The 20546-nt window shown below is 35.1% G+C and overlaps 1 protein-coding gene across 2 annotated transcripts in view; it reads right to left on the bottom strand.

Moving 5' to 3' along the window:
• Positions 1-20546, bottom strand: part of LOC148944304 (lymphoid-specific helicase-like) — a 49218-nt gene that overhangs the window by 15617 nt on the left and 13055 nt on the right. For both annotated transcript variants that reach the window (XM_089100320.1, XM_089100321.1), the window contains exons 4-5: positions 11045-11312; positions 6943-7079 (exon numbers count right to left, since the gene is read on the bottom strand). In XM_089100320.1, the coding sequence (XP_088956446.1) occupies positions 6943-7079; positions 11045-11312 (405 nt within the window). The remainder of the gene's footprint in view (positions 1-6942; positions 7080-11044; positions 11313-20546) is intronic.

Genomic DNA, 20546 nt, shown 5'->3' with positions numbered 1-20546 from the left:
TTCTTGAAGTCACCTCTGGATACACAATACAGAAATTTTCATTAAAGAAATTATGAAAAAAATTGTAAGTAAGTAGCAAATTCTTTCTTGAATTCATCTGCTGGATAAACAAAGACATTTCGTTCAAGAAATTATGACAAAATTCTAAGCAAGTAACAAACTCTTTATTTTTTGTTACTGTTATCACAAATATGATTTATTAATAAAATATCTGAATTAATTTAAGTGATATTGTGAATGGCTTGAAAAAAAAAACGAAAATACTACTACTAGTAACAACTCACTGTACTACAAACCATCTGATGTGATCACGACCATGTTTGATCAAGAAAATATTTGAATGCATTTAAGGTAAAGTATGAATGGCTTGGAAAAACACGAAAATACTACTACTACTAGTAACAACTCACTGCACTACAAAACCATCTGATGTAGTCACGGCTTTGTTTTATAAATAAAAAATATTAATGCATTTAAGGTTTTTTATGAATAGCTTGAAAAAAAAAAAAAAAAAAAAGAAAAAACTACTACTATTAACAACACACTGCACTACAAAATCAATTTATGTAGTCACGGCTATGTTTTATCAGTATGAATTGCTTGCAAAAAACACGAAAATACTAATACTAGTAACAACTCACTGAACTACAACTGCATCACAAAACAATCTGATGTAGTCACGACTATGTTTTATCAAGAAAATATCTGAATGCATTTAAGGTATAGTATGAATTGATTGCGAAACAAACGAAAATACTACTACTTCTTAGTAACAACTCAATGCACTAAAAAACAATCTTATGTAGTCACGTTTATGTTTTATAAAGAAAATATCTGAATGCATTTTAGGTATAGTGTGAATTGCTTGCAAAAAACATGAAAATAATACTACTACTAACAACTCACTGCACTACAAAACCATCTGATGTGATCACAACTATGATTTATAAATAAAATATCTGAATGAATTTAAGTTATAGTATTAATGTATTGCAAAAAAAAACTCAAAATAATACTACTAGTATCAACTCACTGCACTACAAAATCATCTGATGTTATAACGACTATGTTTGATCAAGAAAATATGTGAATGCATTTAAGGTATAGTATGAATTTCTTGGAAAAAAAACACGAAATTGATACTACTATTAAAAAATCACTTCATAAAAAAACAATATGATTTATTCATGTGTTTTTTTTATAAATAAAATATCTTAATTAATTTAATTTTTTTTTTGAATGGCTTGCAAAAAAAAAAAAAAAAAAAAAAAAAAAAATTAAAAAAAAAAAGAAAAAAAAAACAAAATTATTTATTAACGGCAATTTTTTAAAAAAAAAAAAAATTAATGAATTTAATGTATATTATTAATTGCGTGCAAAAAAAAAAACACTAAAATAATACTAATATTAAAAAATCAATGCAATACAAAACCATATTATTTATTAACGTATTTTTTTGATAAATAAAATATCTTAACTAATTTAAGTTTTATTATTATTTTCTTGCAAAAAAAAAAAACGAAAGTAATAATACTATTAAAAAATAACTGCAACATAAAACCATCTTATTTATTAAATAATATTTTTTATAAATAAAAAATATTAATTAATTTAATGTATAGTATGAATTTCTTTAAAAAAACACTAAAATACTACTACTAGTAACAACTCACTGCAATACAACTGCATCACAAAACCATCTGATGTAGTCACGACTATGTTTTTTAAAAGATATAAAAACTACTTATTTAACACAAAAATTTCGTTTTTAATAACCAGGAAGTAAAGAAAAATCACACGTAATCATGCAACTCAGTCTCTCAAGCCCATTTCATCTATTAATAAATTTAGAAAAACTTCATATATGACAAATATATATAGCTTTTTATGAACGTCCCGTAAGGAAAAATCGGACTGCATTAGACGCCCGTTTATTACCATACCCATCCAGCACTTTTAAAAGTTACAAAAACTAATTATGGAACACACAAAAAACGTTTTTAATTTCCATAATGTAAAGAAAAATACAACGCACTTATTCGACTGAGTCTCACAAACCCTGTAAAGCTCTTTTAAAAGGTACAAAAACTACTTATTTACCACAAAAATTTCGTTTTTTAATGACCATCAAGTAAGGAAAAATCACAAGGAATTAGGCAACTGAGTCTCTAAATCCCAGTAAAGCTATTTTAAGAGAAACAAAAACTACTTATTTAACACAAAAATTTCGTTTTTAATGACCATCAAGTAAAGAAAAATCACACGGAATTAGGCAACTGAGTCTCTCAATCCCCGTAAAGCTCTTTTAAAAGGTACAAAAACTACTTATTTAAAAAAAAAAATTCGTTTTTTAATGACCAACAAGTAAAGGAAAATCACACGGAATTAGGCAACTGAGTCTCTCAATCCCCGTAAAGTTCTTTTAAAAGATACAAAAACTACTTATTTAACACAAAGAACCCCCCATGTAACTGAACCCCTGTCTACCTGAAACCCTGTACACCTGACCTTCCGCGCTAAATTTCATTACGTTTAATATCTAGCCACCAAATGCTCCAAGCCTCAGAAGAAAAAGGGATTTTGAAAACAGGGAGCCCGATTTACGAAAATAGGGATACCCCCCGTGCAACTGAACCCCCCTTGTAACTGAACCCGTGTATAACCAAAACCCTCCGTGCAACTGTATCCCCTTTAACTGAACCCTCGTGCAACTCACTCCTCTATGCAACCCACCCCCCGCATAACACGTTTCAGCCCTTTCTTTTTAAATTGACAATATTTTTCAAACGTTACTTATGTATTATAAAGACCACATCGGCGAGGTAAAGCTAGGTCAAGTCACAATGTCATTCTATCGTTACTTTTCAATTAAGCTATTGAATACTTTCTAGCAATGTCCCTTGTAAGCGTCAAATCTATTAAGTATCTGAGCTTATTCTTTGTATTGTTGATGTAAGCATCTCATTCTTTAATTACCCGTGAGGCACATTCTTAACCATCGTAAAGAAAAATCACACGGAATTAGGCATCTGAGTCTCTCAATCCCCGTAAAGTTCTTTTAAAAGATACAAAAACTACTTATTTAACACAAAGAACCCCCATGGAACTGAACCCCTGTATAACTGAAACCCCGTACAACTGAACCTCCGTGCTAAATTTAATTACGTTTAATATCTAGCCACCAAATGCTCCAACCCTCAGAAGAAAAAAGGATTTTGAAAAAAGGGGGCCCGATTTACGAAAAAAGGGATACCCCCCGTGCAACTTAACCCCCCTTGTCACTGAACCCGTGTATAACCGAAACCCCCCGTGCACCTGTATCCCCGTTAACTGAACCCTCGTGCACCTCACCCCTCTATGCAACTTAAAGCGAGATGGAGACCTTAGCACCTGGAGGGAAAAACAATGAAAAATAATAGTCTTTTTTTGCAATTAATATACTTTAAATAAAGCCGATTTACTTGTTTGAATGAAGTCCTATTCCTACAAGTTAAGTTAGATTGAAAATCAAGAATTTATGCGCATTTTTAACTAGCTAAGGCTATATTTGTTAAAGATGGGGCCATTTTCTTTGATTTTGAAAATCATTTATTTTTTATAGAAAACTGCAATAGCTTCACGGGAATCACCTTATAGCGTATTTTTTAAACAATTTTTGTGATTATAATGTATATCTTCAGTCACAAAAGCATAGTTTCGGTTCAAAAAAATGAATCATTTCCATAAAAAAGCTCATAATAGAACTTTTTAAGTGTGAAGTCCTATTTTTCAGACTAAATTATAGAAAATATAGTCAAAACACACTTTTCTGTTTTAGATGTGTACATTTTCACCTTTTCTGATTCAAATGTGTATCTTCAGTCAGAAAAGCATAGTTTTGGTTCAAATATGAACCATTTCCATAAAAATAGCTCTTAATAGAACTTTTTTAAGTGTGAACTCCTATTTTTCAGACGAAGATTTAACTAAACCCCCCGTGTAACTGAATCCGTATGTAACTGAACTCTCATGCAACTCAAGTCCCCAAATCTCGTAAACTAAAGCTTGTGTATTATAACGACCACAGAGTAACTTCGCTAATACACGGGATGGGGGGATCGGAGTCCTTTGGAGGTGTGGTAGGGGGATCTCACAACACTGTTCAAATAGAACTTGTGTATTATAACAACCACCAACCCCATGTAACTGAATCCCAAGCTTCTGAACTCCTCCATGCAACTGAATCCCTCGTGCTACTGAACCCCCCATGCAACTTGACCAGATTTAACTAATCCCCGTGTAACTGAATCCGTATGTAACTGAGCCCTCGTGCAAGTCAACCCTCGTGCACCTCAACTCCCTCAAAACACATTTCAGCCATTTCTTGTTAATTTTTTATTTCTAAACTATTTAAAATTGACAACACTGTGCAAATCATCCCTTGTGTATTATACAACTCACAACACTGTTCAAATAGAACTTGTGTATTATAACGACCACCGACCCCATGTAACTGAATCCCAAGCTTCTGAACTCCTCCATGCAACTGAACCCCTCGTGCTTCTGAACCCCCCATGCAACTTGACCCCATTTAACTAATCCCCGTGTAACTGAATCCGTATGTAACTGAGCCCTCGGGCAAGTCAACCCTCGTGCAACTCAAATCCCTCAAAACACTTTTCAGCCATTTCTTGTTAATTTTTTATTTCTAAACTATTTAAAATTGACAACACTGTGCAAATCATCACTTGTGCATTATACAATACACATTCATTCCATCTCCTCCAAAACACTTTTCAGTCATTTCTTGTTAAAATATCCAATCGCTAATTACCCTTTAATCTCTCTCGTTCATTGTCTAAGTAAATTAAGTTATCTCCTGCTAGACAAAATATTTGAATTCCTTTTATTCAAATCACCTATCAAGTTATCAAAAAAACTTGTCCGTTAAAACTCGAAACAAGACACGCTGGTTTTATAATACAGTTTTAATTAATTGCGTCATTCCCAGAGTGTAAAGACCTATAGACCTGTTTGTACGGGGGCGTTGTAGAAGTGTTTTTTTTTTTTTTTTTTTTTTTTTTAAAACAGACTAAACAAGGTTTTTTATTGGTCAAACCGCCAAATTTATCTAATAGACTGACACACAAAAAATAGATGTCATAATAAAAAAAACATGTATAGTCCTTGAAAGAGTGTGATGACCTGTTTACCTACTAGAAGAACCTGTTTAGTACATAGGAGTCCCAGAATCGCTACGAGCTATTCTACTCCTGATTCCACTTGGGAAATTATACTTGTTTAGAAATGCAACATATTTATTACTTTCATCTTTCTACCCAAGACCTAATGTATTACTATTTTTCAAATTACTCAAATGAGACTGCCACAAGCACTAAGAGAAAATGATAGAATCATACTTACAGATAAAAAGAAGCCAGAAACCAAACTAAATTTATTTATTTTCCCCTCATAACTGTAGAGAACCCTTGGATATCAAGTACAACGTTGTCGAATACAATTTGATTGTCTCGATGAGATAACTTAACATATATTATAAAAAGCTCTTCTGAGGCCTGTCTTCTTAACTACTAGTAGAATCCGCTTAAGGGTGTTCAGGTGGATCCTGCTATGAAAATATTCCCATGAATTACAAGAAAGATTAATTCCTATCTTGCTTCTAAAATCTTATTAATGACACTAAAATATCTTAGAGGAAGATCATTAAAATCCTCTGATTTTAGAAAATTCTGTGGGATAAAAATGGCTAAATTTGACACTCGATCTTCGGTAATGACAGGCTGTTAATGATAATTCTTGAAAGTCAAAAGTATATTTCACGTGTTCAAACAACCACAAACTGTCGAAACTATGTCCTATCTTGCGCCTAAAATCTTATTAATGACAATACAATATCTTAGAAGATCATTAAAATCCTCTGATTTTTGAAAACACTATCGGATAAAAAATGGCTAAATTTGGCACTCGATCACCGGTAATGGTGAGCTGTTAATGATATTTCTTAAAAGTTAAGTGCGATTCACGTGTTCAAACAACCACAAAATGTGGAAACTATATCCTATCTAAAAATCTTATTAATGACAATAAATAATTCTTGGCTCTTCCCTTACTGACTTTCTGACTCTAATTCTGACTTTCTTGCAAATAATCCGACATAAACCTACCATCGATTTGGCACAGAATTGCCTACACTTCAGCATTCACCCTCACATTCTTCCTCCCTACCAAGTCAATTTGGTAACAAATACCATACTCTATTAAGTAGAAAGAATATCAGCAGACTTTTATCTTAAGAGAATATCACTTTGACAGCAACAAAAATGCCATAGTTATTTTGTGCAGCATTTCATTCGCCATTGATTTTATTGTTTGACCTTGAAACAGTATTTGCTACTTCGGATTTTTGTTGATGTTGTTTTTGTGGAACTTCTTGTATTATCTAAATTTTCTTATTCATCGACGTTTTCATGTTAGCTTTTAGCTATTGGGATGAGTGAATATATTATATTTAATACTTGGTCTACGCAACGTATTTTTCAGAGTAATTTATTTATGTAATATGTATTTATTATGTGGCATATCTCTAAGACCCAACCTTAGGGGTCTTTCAGATTTTCAAGTTTGTTCCTCTCTTTTGTTTCTCGTGCCTTTCATAGTTCTTTCAACTTTTTTTAGTACTGAAATAACTGATTGATTTAATTGTACAATGATCGAAAATTTTTTTTTTTCTGCTGCTCTGAGCCCATGAGAAAATTTAGTGACCATTGTGCATTAAAGATTTGTTATCATTCTTTTTTGAACAAATTCAAATCCAGACATTAAATCCAATAGTGCGGAATGAATTGCAACTGGTTCTTCCTGTATGTCTAATTGGTCCCGTTTGACATTGCATTTAGTGTAACTATACTTCCGTTTCATTGAAGAAAAATAAGATTATATTACCTCTCATGTCAAGAAAATCTGCAATAAGATCCATGGTGATGACCATTTGACTAAATATGAGGACTTTGTGATTTTCCTTCTTCAATCGCTGCAGCATTTGATCTAAAACCATCATTTTACCGCTACGAGTAGTAAGTCTAAATATAAAAATACAATAAAACATTTGCCAAGAGGTCATGTGCACAAAAAACATTTTGTTTTACCAATACAAGAGCGTCACGCAAAATCATACTATGTTCTACATAAGAACTAAGACCTCTAATAAAACTAGAATCAAATTTGAGACTTTTAATTTCAAAGCTTATTGCTGACAAATCTTGAATTAATGCAGCGTGGCCATTTTAAGTTGCTGTACACCCAATGACGCGATTGAGAATACTTTTCTCCAACAATAATCGAAAACTTAATTTTACTTCACATACACCAGTACCTTCAGCGAAGTATCGGTTCACTATATATGCCCCAGAAAAGCAGCCCAATCCCCATGGATTGCTATTCTTGGGTCTAAAACTGCACACCGGGGCAGAAGATTGCCAAACGCAAAAAAATATTATCAGAAATTTAGCACCTTCCATACTCGTTAGATAGTATATACCACTGTATAAAGATGCAAAAAAAATATTATCAGAAATTTAGCACCTTCCATACTCGTTAGATAGTATATACCACTGTATAAAGATAATTAGCAGTAAGTTCACCGCAGATTATTTCTCGCTCTTCATTCTCGGTGCGAACAAACAACTCCTCCCACATACTTTTTCATTAGCGCGTACAAACAGCTCCTCTCCTTTGATCTGCCATCAGCGGTCCAATTACCCTGGAACACATATTTTGGCAGAAACTTTCTCAAAATGCCTTTGAAACCATCTCGAGACTTCGAAACCTACTTGTAATTTCTAAAAAACATATAAGAACAACATTGCACTACCAATTACCGATTTTCATATATGTATTGGAATAAATTAATTTAAAATTAGATTCTTTAACATTTAGTGTTCCAACGTTGAAGCCAAGTTTCGCGTACAAAAGGAATCTGACTTGTCTACCCGTGAAAAGATCTAATGTCGCTTATGTTTTTACGTTCTCCGGAGCACTCGCACCTCGGTCCGGGTTTTTATAATGGGTGAGATAGGGGACGATCATACTGTCTAATATTTATATACTGTGGTATATACTCTAATAAATATAAATTTAAAAACTGACGTTACAAAAACCTTCCATTTTTTCTTCCCTTTGGTACCATAAGGGGAATATAACACATAAATTCATGCTAAAGGCTAACAGATATTAGCATATGCCAACTCCTTCCTATTCACGATCTCGAATATGCGATTTTATCCTAAATAAACCAATTAAGAATAGCCTTAAAACTTCAAAAGACCATATATTTTCTTGAATATGACGGGGCACATTCCTCCCCTCAGCCCCCAACGTTTTACGCTAAAGTCTGAATAATAATTTAGTGATATTACTTGAGAGTAAAATCATTACAGGTAGAGCATAATTACTTATATTACAATATTAGAAAACAAAAAGTCAAGTATAGGCACTAAAAAAGGGAAAAGCCCCACCTCCCTATATACAGGATTAGTTCTTTTCATTTTAAATTCACTTTCAATCCTTACTTTTATTTCCACGCTCTTCCCCCTCCCCCAAAATCATCCAGTCAAAATTTTAATATATCCCTTTTGTTCAGCATAGTTGAAAGGCCCAATACCTATGCCTTTGTGGATAACATTTCCCGCCGCAGCCCCTGGAGTAAGGTCTGTAAGTTATGAAATTTGCACATTGTTTATGTATAGCCTAGCATTTGTTATTGGGGAGCATACAAACATTTTTTGGGGAAGGGGGGGGGTATGAATTTTCTGTTTGGGGGATTTTCCAGGGGGGATTTTTCATGGGGAGGAAATTTTCCGGGAGGTGCACTTTTCAGGGGAAATTTTATACTGGAGGAATTTGCCACAATTCCTATGTGAAATTATTTTTTATTATCTTACTTTCTCTTTGCCAACTCAATTTTACTTGTGGTGATGTTCAGGGTAACGATCCGGAGGAAATTTTCACCAGGTTTGAATTGTCTAGAGGATCATTCCGTTGGGGCGATTTCCCATGGGAGAAATTCTTCGTCGGGAATTTTCTGCGGGAGAAGCTTTCACTGGGAAAGGGGAGGGAGATTTCCCGGAAAAATTTCCCACGAAGGGGGATTTCCGAAATGATCATGGGAGAAGCTTTCACTGGGAAAGGGGAAGGGGAGATTTTCCGGAAAAATTTTACACGGAGGGGATTTTCCGGAAAAATTTACACGGAGGGGGATTTCCGAAACGATTTGAAAAACAATTAGAGATTAAAGTTTTTCCAAATATAAGTATTACGAAAAATTTTTCAGGCGGATTTGCCCGCAAGAAATTTTACGGGAGTATTTTACGCGGTAGGAACTTTCATTGGTTAGATTTTTCGTGGGGGGAGGAAGTTTTCCATGGAGGGGGAGCTAGATTTCCTGGCATTATATAAACAAATCATAAGTTAAATATAATTTTTTTTTCAATTGAAAGTAAGGAGCAACATTAAAACTTAAAACGAACATAAATTATTACGTATATATGGGTGGTTGATCCCTCATCAATACCTCGCTCTTTACGCTAAAGTCTGATCTTTTGTCCCAATTTTTCAAGAACGAATCCTAAAACACAAAAGCCGTTTAATTAGAACAATAAGAAATTTTTTCAAAAGCACTAAAAAACTTTAGCGGGCAGAGGGAAAGATTAAGGAGGGGGCAAGCCCCACGTATATGTAATAATTTCGTTCCGTTTTATGTTTTACTGTTGCTCCTTACTTTCGGTTGAAATTTATTTTTTGTTTTTTTTAGGTACAATTAGGAATGAATGAACACTGCGCGCCAGTATGGCTTCTGCGACTGGGAGGCTATTTAGATAACCTTTTGACAATTCAAACCCAATGGCCACCTCATGATTCTTATTCGATAGCGTGTACTCTGTTCAAAATATCCATCAATATTCATGACAATTTGGCCTTTCACAATGAATACACTAATGACTAATATGAACACATTAAGTATAATATTTATAACGGCGAAGAATGAATATACAGCCGGAATTTAAATCACCTGCACTTTTTGTGCGATAATATCTTAAGTTCATAGGACAAATATCTGATAAACAGTGCGTTTGATCCATCCCCAACTTTAACTATGCGTTCAGAAAAATAAAGTTGGCCTTATTGTTAGTTAAAAGGACAGGTAAAGAGTTAGGTGGAAAATGCGGCTAAAGACGATTAGGGCCGTACTTTTACTTAACATCACACATTAGAAAACTTAAAAAGAAGAATATACCATTTAAATAATGAACAAGCTAAAGGACAGCTAAAGAGCTAGGTAGAAAAAGCGGCTAAAGATGATTAGGGGCTAAAGAACTTTTACTTAACATCACACATTAGAAAACTTAAAAAGAAGAATATACTCTATAAATAATGAACAAAAGTCTGTCTATATTTGATAAGCAACTGTATTTCTAAGCCCATTTCTGGTGGAAATCTGAAACTGAATAGATAATAATAAATTGTACGGTACATGAGATGTAGGATTGGCTTTCCTCAGAAAATTTGTGTGTGACAGTCGAAGATTTCTTCTTATTAGAACAGAGATTAATATCTAATTTATTTGGATGTAACCATCACCAACATTTTGCCACAGACAGAAGTTCCTCTGTAGAATCTTCCCTTCGAATCAATTCTCTTGAACGCTTCAATCATCAACCCTTCCAATAAAGAAAACACAACACATTTCTACTACTCTCCATCAATGAGTACCGTACTCGATCTAACCAAATCTCATGGAAGTAAAATAAGCCATTGCCACCCAAGATGGTATTAAAAAAACAAAAAATATTGACCAGAGAACTAAATAATTTCTTAGACCGCACTGCCTTTTCAATTATAAATAAAATGAAAACATATTAATCAAATTAGGTTAAATTTTAAAAAGAAGAAATTAGACCCCTGAACTTGAATAAAAAATAATTAATTGGAGAAAGTAGCGATAAATAGGAAAACGAAATCGAAAAGGTTCAAAATAAGTTACAAAAACCTTTCATCTACAGCCAAATCCCCATTTTCGTCCATCGGCCACTCACAAAGGAAAGGATGATTCACGCATTTCCGCAACAACATCATCGGGTTCTGAAATTTCATTCGAACAAGACTTTGACGTTTTTCGGTTTTCTGACGTTTGGCAGCTCGATACTCGTCAGCCTCGAGGCTCATTTTTATCCATGAATCGAGCTTTTCATCTGTATCAGCTCCAGTATCAAAATAGTGCTTGAAGTTACGATCGTGGGACTTGCGCTTAGGACGACCTATAAACCCGAAGGGTATGGTTATTTAAGAAAGCATGATAAACAACTCCGGCCGTCTGCTTAGAACACAGAGAGCAAGGAATATGAAAGAAATACATTAAATTATAGTGAGCGCATATCCAGGAAGCTTTGAGCGTCATTACAATTATTATGGTCGCAAGAGTTAGGCTTCTGGAAGCATGCTCTTTCAGAGTCTGATACACCAAGTGTGTGCGTCCCTTATAGCTTTATTTAACTTCCAAATAACTCATAGGAGCATCAGCATACATATACTCTGCCAGGAGCCAGTTAAAACATTTGAGTTATTCTGAATTGCTGGGAGAGTCGACGAAGGCATAGAAATTGAGCGTGAAAACAGAAAAAAAAAATTAATTACGAGATTATAAAATAATAAATCAGGTTATTTGTAATTTTTCCTAAGCATGATATTAAAATAATATGCATTATATATGGGTTGCTAAAATTATCTGTGTGAATAACCCACTAACTCTGATCAGCTCTTTTAAATAGGAGTCGCTCATAGTTAACTCGATCGAATAAACGAATGGCCCTGATGAAGATAAGCTGGGTAAAAAGCAAAAGCTCTTCCGGTGTCGCTAGATTCTTTCCAGTCTCCAATCCTTCATAAGCTCTTCCGTCGTCTCTATCCCCGAAAGGAAAATCTTGCTTGAATGGCTTCATAGTAGCGTTAGGGTGGCGAATTTGCCCCACCAAAACGGTGAGTACAAACAGCACTACAAGGTGACCTTGAGGAATGGGCCCCTAGAGGAAATTACAGATACATAGGCGAAGAACACAAGCAGGGAGTAGGGCTTATAGGGCTTATGATTAATAGGAACTTCTAATCTTGCTTAGGCTGGGAAGATATTAATATTAAAATCAAATTCTAGTTTCTCAATTAATGACCAAAAAGTGCAAGCGATCAGTCATAGTGGTATATGAAAAACAGTCCATCGCAAGAAACCCAAATACGTAACCAAAACTTAGCACGGTTCTATTTATCTTTAATTCGTAATTTTCTTTCCAAATTAGACAGCGTGACCCTACTCAAACAAACTAATGACACTGCAGCCTAAACAGCTAGAATGAAACTGCATCTGGATTAATGGCACGGCAATTTTTTCGAACATGTAACAATTTCATAAAAATAAGTATTTAGTTGGGCCCTTGTATTTCAAGAAGACACATTCATACAAAGATGATATGGCACTTTTACATATGACAGCACAGAAACTAGAGTAGTCATATACAGAGGTCAATTTGCCTTTGGGCATTCACTTTTAGAACAAAATTTAGTATTATTAACCGGGGAAGAACTTAAAGCAAGCTGAACTAAATTCAGTGTAACTGTAACAGAAATCGGCGAATGATCATAATCCCGTTCCTCTCCATCCAAGTGGACATCAGAATGTTTAAGCATGGAGGAGAAGACATAATGGTCCAGGTTGCAAATCCAACCACTGTTATGACTATATGAATAAGGCTTATATTTCGAGATAAAACAGAAGTCCTCAGGAAGAGTACCCAAAACTATTTCATATCCTACAGACCGACAATTACGATTACATCGAAGTCACAGATAATTATCGACTGATAACCACGACGTTTAACTTCAATCAGTCAATTCTTCAAAGATGAAACAGCTTTAAAGAACTTAGTTAAAGAAATAGCGGTTTTGTCGTTACAAGGCAAATACACATCATAGGCAGCGCAATAGCGCTGCCTAAGTAAAGAACGATGTGGACACAATGTATTATTTTTTTTTTTCGTGGTCTTAGACCAGGGCACTTCGTATCAAAGGAGTTGTCGTAGAAACTTCGAAAAGGGCTCATTCAATTGGAAATTGGAGTGGTTAGTGCCCTTTTTAATAGTCAAAAGTGATTGGAGGGCAACTAGTCCCCCCACGTTCATCATTCCCCCAAACATGTCCAATCAAAATTTTGAGATAGCCATTTTGTTCAGCGTAGTTGATTTCCAGATAGAAAATATGTTTTTGAGGAGGACACTCCCCCACAATCCTCAGGGCAAGGGTATTAAGTTATGCCCTAGGGGCATATAAGAACGATGTTGGCACAATGCATTATTTATTATTTTTTCCTTTAGGGCACTTCGAATCGAAGAAGCTGTCGTATAGACTTCAAAAATGGCTCTAACAGTTGGAAATTTGAGTGGCTTGTGCCCTTTTTAATAGTCGAAAGGTATTGGAAGGCAACTAACACCCCTTCCACGCCCACCGCTTCCCGAGTCACAACCAATCAAAATTTTAAGATGGCTATTTTGTGCGCTTGAATTGATTTCCAAATAGAAGTTATGTTTTTGAGGAGGACACCCCCACAGTCTTCAGGGCAAGGGTTGTAAGTTATGCCCTGGGGGCATATAAGGTTTTTATAGAATGCGTTGCCGCAGAAACTTCAAAAAAGGCTCATTCGATTGGAAATTGAAAGGGCTAGGGCCCTTTTTAATAGTCGAAAGTGATTGAAGGGCAACTAGCCCCCGCTCACGCCCACCGTTGCCCCAAACACATCCAATCAAAATTTTAAGATAGCAATTTTATTCAACGTAGTTGTAAGCTCTGGAAATTAGGTCTTTGAAGATTAAACCCCCCCCCCACAGTCTTCGGGTCCAGCGCTGGGAGTTCCGTCTTTGAGGTATATAAGGTTTTTATAGAAAGCGTTGTCGTAGAAACTTCCAAAAGAGCTCATTCGGATGGAAATGGAAATGGCTAGTGCCCTTTTTAATAGTCGGAAGTGATTGGAGGGCAACTAACTCCCCGTCCATGCCCACCATTTCCCCAAACACATCCAATCAAAATTTTGAGATAGCCATTTTGTTCCACGCAGTTTAAAGATCAGGAAATCATACCTTTGAGCAGGACACTCCCCCAGAGTCTTCAGGGCAAGGGTTATAAGTTAAGCCCTAGGGGCATATAAGGTTTTTATTGAAATATTTGTCGTAGAAACTTGAAAAGGGCACAATCGATTGGAAATTCAAACGGCTAGTGCTCTTTTTAATAGTCGAAAGTGATTTGAGGGCAACTTACCCCCTCTCACGCCCATCTTTCCCCAAACACATCTAATTAAAATTTTTAAATAGCCATTTTATTCAACATAGTTGTAAGTTTTGGAAATTAGGTCTTTAAGGATGATAACCCCCTCAGAGTCCTCAGGGAAAGGGTTGTAAGTTATGCCCTGGGGACATATAAGTTTCACATAAAAAGTTGTTGTAGAAATTTCAAAAAGGGCTCATTTGATTGGAAATTGAAATCGCCCTTTTAATTTAATAGTCGAAAGTGAGTGGAGAGTAATTAACCCCCCTCTTGCGCCCACCATTTCCCAAGGAACATTCAATCAAAGTTTATAGATAGCCATTTTGTTCAATGTAGTTGAAAGTTCTGGAAATTATGTACTTACCGATGACAAACCCCCCAGAGCCCCCAGGGCAAAGATTGTAAGTTATGCCCTGGGGGCATATAAGGTTTTTAAAGATAGAGTTGTCGTAAAACTTAAAAAGGGGCTCATTCAATTGGAAATTGAGAGGGCTAGTGCCCTTTTTAATAGTCGAAAATGATTGGAGGATAACTAACCCCCCTCTCACACCCACAATTCCCCCGAATACATCCAATCAAAATTTTCAGATAGCCATTTTGTTCAACGTAGTAGAAAGTTCTGGAAATTAGGTATTTGAGGATGACACCCCCTCCCCCAGCCCTCAGGGCCAGGGTTGTAAGTTATGCCCTGGGGGCATATAAGGTTTTTATTGAACGCGTTGTTGTAGAAACTTCAAAAGGGCACCATTTCCCTAAACACATCCAATCAAAATTTTGAGATAGCCATTTTGTTTAACGTAGCTGAAAGTTCTGGAAATTAGGTCTTAAAGTATGACAACAACCCTAACAGCCCTTAGGGTAAGGGTTGTAATTTATTCCCTGGGGGCATATAAGGTGTTTTAGAAAGCGTTATCGTAGAAACTCAAAAAGGGCTCATTCGATTTGAAATCGAAAGGTGATCCGATTTCAATAGTCGAAAGTGATTGGAGGGCAACCAATCCCCCTCCCACGGCCAGCCTCCCATTTGCCCATTATGTTTAAAAACTAAATGTTGCCTTAAGGTTAAATCAAAATGCACTGTGTTAATGCTAATTCCCAATAAGGCATCTCAGCAGTATCCCAAGAACGACTGAGGGTATTATGTTCAAACTTTTGGGGATATTTCTGCTCTTAAAATTTAACCAAATTAAAATAGCGTAAGTGTATCCAAGCTCTCAAAGAAAGTAAACAGATTTTTTTTGCGAATGGTATCAAGTTTTCCATTTCGGGGCATTTAGAGGAGGTATGAAACTAAATTAAACACTACTATTTGTGTCCAGATTTTTAAAAGGGTGTATGTTGTTAAAAATTGCTGAAAATTTTTCTCCAGCATACAAATAGCAGGCCAAACTATAAATTCTCAAAAAAACGAAAAGATTTAAAGTATTATTTTCTTTTTCCCTGAAAAAAATATGTCAATATAAAACGAACAGAAATTAGTTAAAAAAAAACTTTTTCCACAAAATAAGTTTTTCGAAGAAAAGTAAAGAATTCCATTAAACAAAAAATGAGCAAAGATAGAGTCAAATGATCTACCAAGTGTGAAACTACCACAAATCAGCATCGACAAATAAATGGAATCCAAAACGAACAGAAATTACAATAAATAACCGAGTCAAACTCAAAACGAGCAGAAATTAACATGAGCAGGGCTCAAAACCCCTATGCCTTTTCAAGGCCAGAACATAATTTGCACTTTACTGAAATCATATAAATGTTTTTACTTTTATAATATCTTTAATAAATATTATATAATTATATTTATATTAAACTGACAATGCGCATTCATTTGTATTTTTTTTCAGTAAAGTGCAAATTATGTTCTGGCCTTTGCCAAAGGCCAGAACAAAAACGAATGGCCAACCTTAACAGCAACAAAATTATCAGTCGACTTGTAACATATTGGGGATAGGTACGATATACCTTCCTTAATATAATATGCTAGCCCCTTAGAGGGTCTCACGCAGGTTTGCCAGTCATAACTTCAGAGGAATGAAAGATCGCGACCTCGTCTCAAAAAATTATAATGTCAAATGGCAGAAGATGTCCTTGTGCGAACAGAGCCTCTTCTTGGGTTTTTGATAAACTGAGATATTCTTGTCCTTAGTACCGTTAATGTTAAAAGAACAAACTGAAAACCCAAGAGTAGATTAGCATTCTTTTTCAGCATCTCGGAGCAAACGGCACTTGAAACTGTAATAGACATGATCACTGCCGCAATTCGCACATTTTAGTGTTGCCGAAAATAGATCGTCACAGGAGGATATGTGATCAACAATACAACGTGAGCAGGGAATTAGTCTGTTATAGTTTAATTTTAGTTGACTTATGAGACTGTAATGAATCTGTCAAGAAAGAAGTAAGTCCTAACTCTGTATAAAAACAAGGTAAGCCCTGACTCGGTACTTAAACGAGTTAAGTCTTAACTTCATGGAGAAATGAGCCAATTCCTAATCATGGTTGCAGCATAAGCTGCAACCTAGTAAAGAGCCATCCGTGGCCCACAGTAACCGAAAGTTTAAAAACATGCTTGAAAAAGTAAAGTGAGAAAAATCTTCGATTAAAAGCTGTTTCAAGGATCGTAACTACTATTTCTTTTTGTCTAAATAGTAAAATTTATCGCAGAAACAAAATTATGGAAATTTCAAATAATGGCTTGAAAACCACCGAAAATGGTGGCGGATAAGAATTTAAACTGCACCAATGGAATAACCATGGTCAAAAGCCCTCGAAAGGAAGTTTTCAACCCCCATTTTCAATATTTGAGAAAATTATACCCTCTCGAGTACACCTTCTTTCAGCCTCCTTAGTAACCAAAGTAAAAACTAAAATACACGTTGTAAAAAAAAGAGCAAAAAAGAAGAAATTCAACAACTGCCAACTGAAAAATATTCTTCATCTAAATTTTATCAGGAACTGCATCTGTTATTTATTTTTGTCTTAACAATGTTCTCCAGTATTAATGTAGCACTTGAGCATGGTAGAGAACCGTGTAAGAGCTCTTTTGAAAGCTAATGCTAATAATTACACGCTTTGTATAGATTTGCCTTAACATCGCCATCGTAAAATAACATATGGCCCCAAAAATGACACTTTTTGTGCCATTTATGGGGTGGAAAGGTTTAGAACAATAAAAAGTGTATCGATGAAATCTCAATTGTTGAAAACATTGGTGCCTGTTCCTTTTTGAAATACCTGCGTGTTCCTCTTGAAGGGATCCTTCTTGAATATCCCCCTTCCAGTCCTCTTAGCAAGTTAAAAGTAAAAAAGAGATTTTAAAAAAAACCTGCCCAGTGAAAAAAAAAAACATCTTAAATTGCAATCATTATTAATAACTGTTCTGTACGCTTTTCTTAGCAATAAAAGGTAACAACGAAAAAGTTTTCCGGGAATTTTGAAAACAAGCTTGAAACACCTCAAAATGGCAGCAGATCAAAATGAAAACTACACGATTAGAATTACTATGGTCAAAGTCCTTGATCAGAGATTTAAAATCCCCTATTTTATAAACCTCCATCCCGTCCACGTACTGAAAATATAGCTTTATTGTACATGAAACCTCGCTTCAATACGATATAAAAAATCATGTATCTTTCATAGGGCTGAAGGTTAACGCATCGGACACCAGATCTCTAGATATTAGTTTTGATCCTGGATGGTATCATTTTTACTCATTCTGTTATTTTACTTTTGTCATTTCTGTAGAAGCTACAGCCTAGAAAAGAGCAAAACGCGGTCCTTTGTAACAAACAAAATGATTGATTTTAAGCAACACTGTCTCTTCAGAAAACATTGTAGATCCCAAAATTCAGAACATTTTTTTTTATAGCAGAAATATTTCCACTTTCGTAAAAGTTTGTTTTTTTCCTATATCTCAAAAATCTCAAGGTCCTTCTTTAACTTTTCAGAATCCCTAAATAGAGATTACACCGTATGAAGATTTCCGTTCAATCATTAAAAAAGCAAATTCTTCTCCAGAGAGGAAAATTGAAGATTGTTTAGTCGGAAAAAGTCCTCTGATTGGGTTGATATGTAATGGAATATAGCCTTTATTAAGGAGATATCGACCCCTCCTCCCCTAAAAACATTTCAGAGATATAAGGCAAATACCAGCAATGGGTCAGCAGTTTCTAGCGAGTTTGTATTATAGTTTCTTTGCCCACCTCTTCCTCAATTGATTAATTTTATGTATTTGTAGACTACAGGCTAGATCGCTTTGAAATATCAGCCGTATAACAATTCCTGCCCATCGGCTCTATCAGTTTCCTCTTTTTCAGAAATAACAGTCATTGCCAGCACTAATTTCATCTAGAATCCTTAAAGGGACTCTAAACCATATTTCTATTGGCCTCTCTGGAGATCGACACATTGTACTCCGGGCCGAAGGCAGATAATTAAGAGATGGGTACCTGTGTTATGAAGACCATTGCTCAGAATGTGAAAGATGTTTCTTTGGAGATGAGCTTTTCCTCTGATCCCACTAAAGTTTTAACACAATATAGCTGCTAGTCTAGGAATTCATAAGACTAACATAGAGTCTGAGAAATGAATTTTTTCATTTAGGAGGTTGGGGAAGGAGGGAATATATAGCAAGAAACACAGTAGGCCAAACCCTTCTGGGACCTCGTAATTTTGTGTAAATATCTGAGACGTCATGTTTTATTTGTGTTTCGGTTATAGAGATGAGTTGATTGTATTTTAATTGCCTCTTATTAGCGGCTACAATATACAATTTTAGATTAATTGCAAACCTTTATTTTTACTTTCCAGGATAATTTCAGGTCCCTTCCTTAAAATATATTTTTTTTTCTATGTTCGGACTGAAATTTTAATACTGTATAGTCTCTATTCTGAAAGTATCCCCCCAAAAATATGAATCTGAAAAACTTTGAATTTGGAAAAGAATATGAAAAACCTGTCTTCAGCGCCAAATTTTAACAAAACCTGACGTTGACCTTTTATTGGCGACCCGAATTCAACAGTCATTAAGACAATACAAATCGCAGACTTATCATAAGGTAAAACAATGGTATCACCATCTGTGTTACAAAAAATAATCACATAAATTTTTAATTGTGGAAATGCAATTCATTATACAAAACCAAGAATTACTAAACCATAATATAAACTCTGAAAGTCCTGTTATTTTTATCTATAGTACCAATATTTTCAAGCTACAATATGAATTTATGAAGTTAGTCTATAGTTTAAAACCCTTCCCAGACACCATCACTTCAGATCCGCCTAAACACTAAAAATCTACATTGTGTACCAAATTAAGCAAGTTCAACTCATATAAAAACATCTTAAAATATTTTTTTCTACTGTAAAATACTTCAAAGCCGCTTTTTCTTTTTACTCAACAAAATGCTTTGTTGCTTTGTGTTTTCAGTAAAAGGCTAGCTTTTCAAAATTCAACAAATACAGGGACATATGACAAGTTGGTTTATTTGAGCTAGTTTTATAAGTATACAGTGCATATACTACGAATTAATAATTTTTAAGCGAGTTACGTCGAAAACGAGGTCGATGCAATAACTTGAAACGGGATAAGACGATCCTAGTCCTGACTAACACAAGGCAAGTCATGACTTGGTGCAAAAACAAGCCAAGTCCAAGTTATGGCCTGACGTGGGGAACAGCAAAAAGATGCTATTAGTGCAAATTGTACGAAGGTTTAAAGGGTAAAAACAAGCTAAGTTCAAGCTGCACTTAGTCTCTCCCCACTGCCAACTATTTTAGAAAAATTTCGCAGGTAGGCAGGTTTGACCAGTTTAAGTGATTATCAATCAGTATACATTGGAGGCAAAGAGAAAGCATACGCTCAATCCCACACACAACCCCCGCCCCTCACCTCCATCTTTTCATCACGAAGGTGGGCATGTTGTTCTTTCGTTGACCAGGAATCAAGCCAAAATTTTCAACCTGTATGTCTTGACAACTAAGACGCACCAACCAAACCAACTAACATTCCAATCTCCATTAGCCAACTCTACAGATGTACCTAGACCCGTTATCAATTTAGTACTAAAATAGTTACAGTCAAGAAGAATTTCCTAAAAAAATTATAGACCACAGCGTTTTTTTGGTCGAGGTCCTATCAAACTTCAAATTTTCATAGGTTGGGGTTTTCCCCGACTATGGACCTG

Source organism: Artemia sp. Qi Xiang Cuo, chromosome 14 (genome assembly GCF_049724085.1).
Source record: "Artemia sp. Qi Xiang Cuo chromosome 14, ASM4972408v1, whole genome shotgun sequence".
Lineage (NCBI taxonomy): Eukaryota > Metazoa > Arthropoda > Branchiopoda > Anostraca > Artemiidae > Artemia > Artemia sp. Qi Xiang Cuo.
Note: the sequence above shows the minus strand (reverse complement) of the source record. Positions and strands in the feature narration are given on the sequence as shown.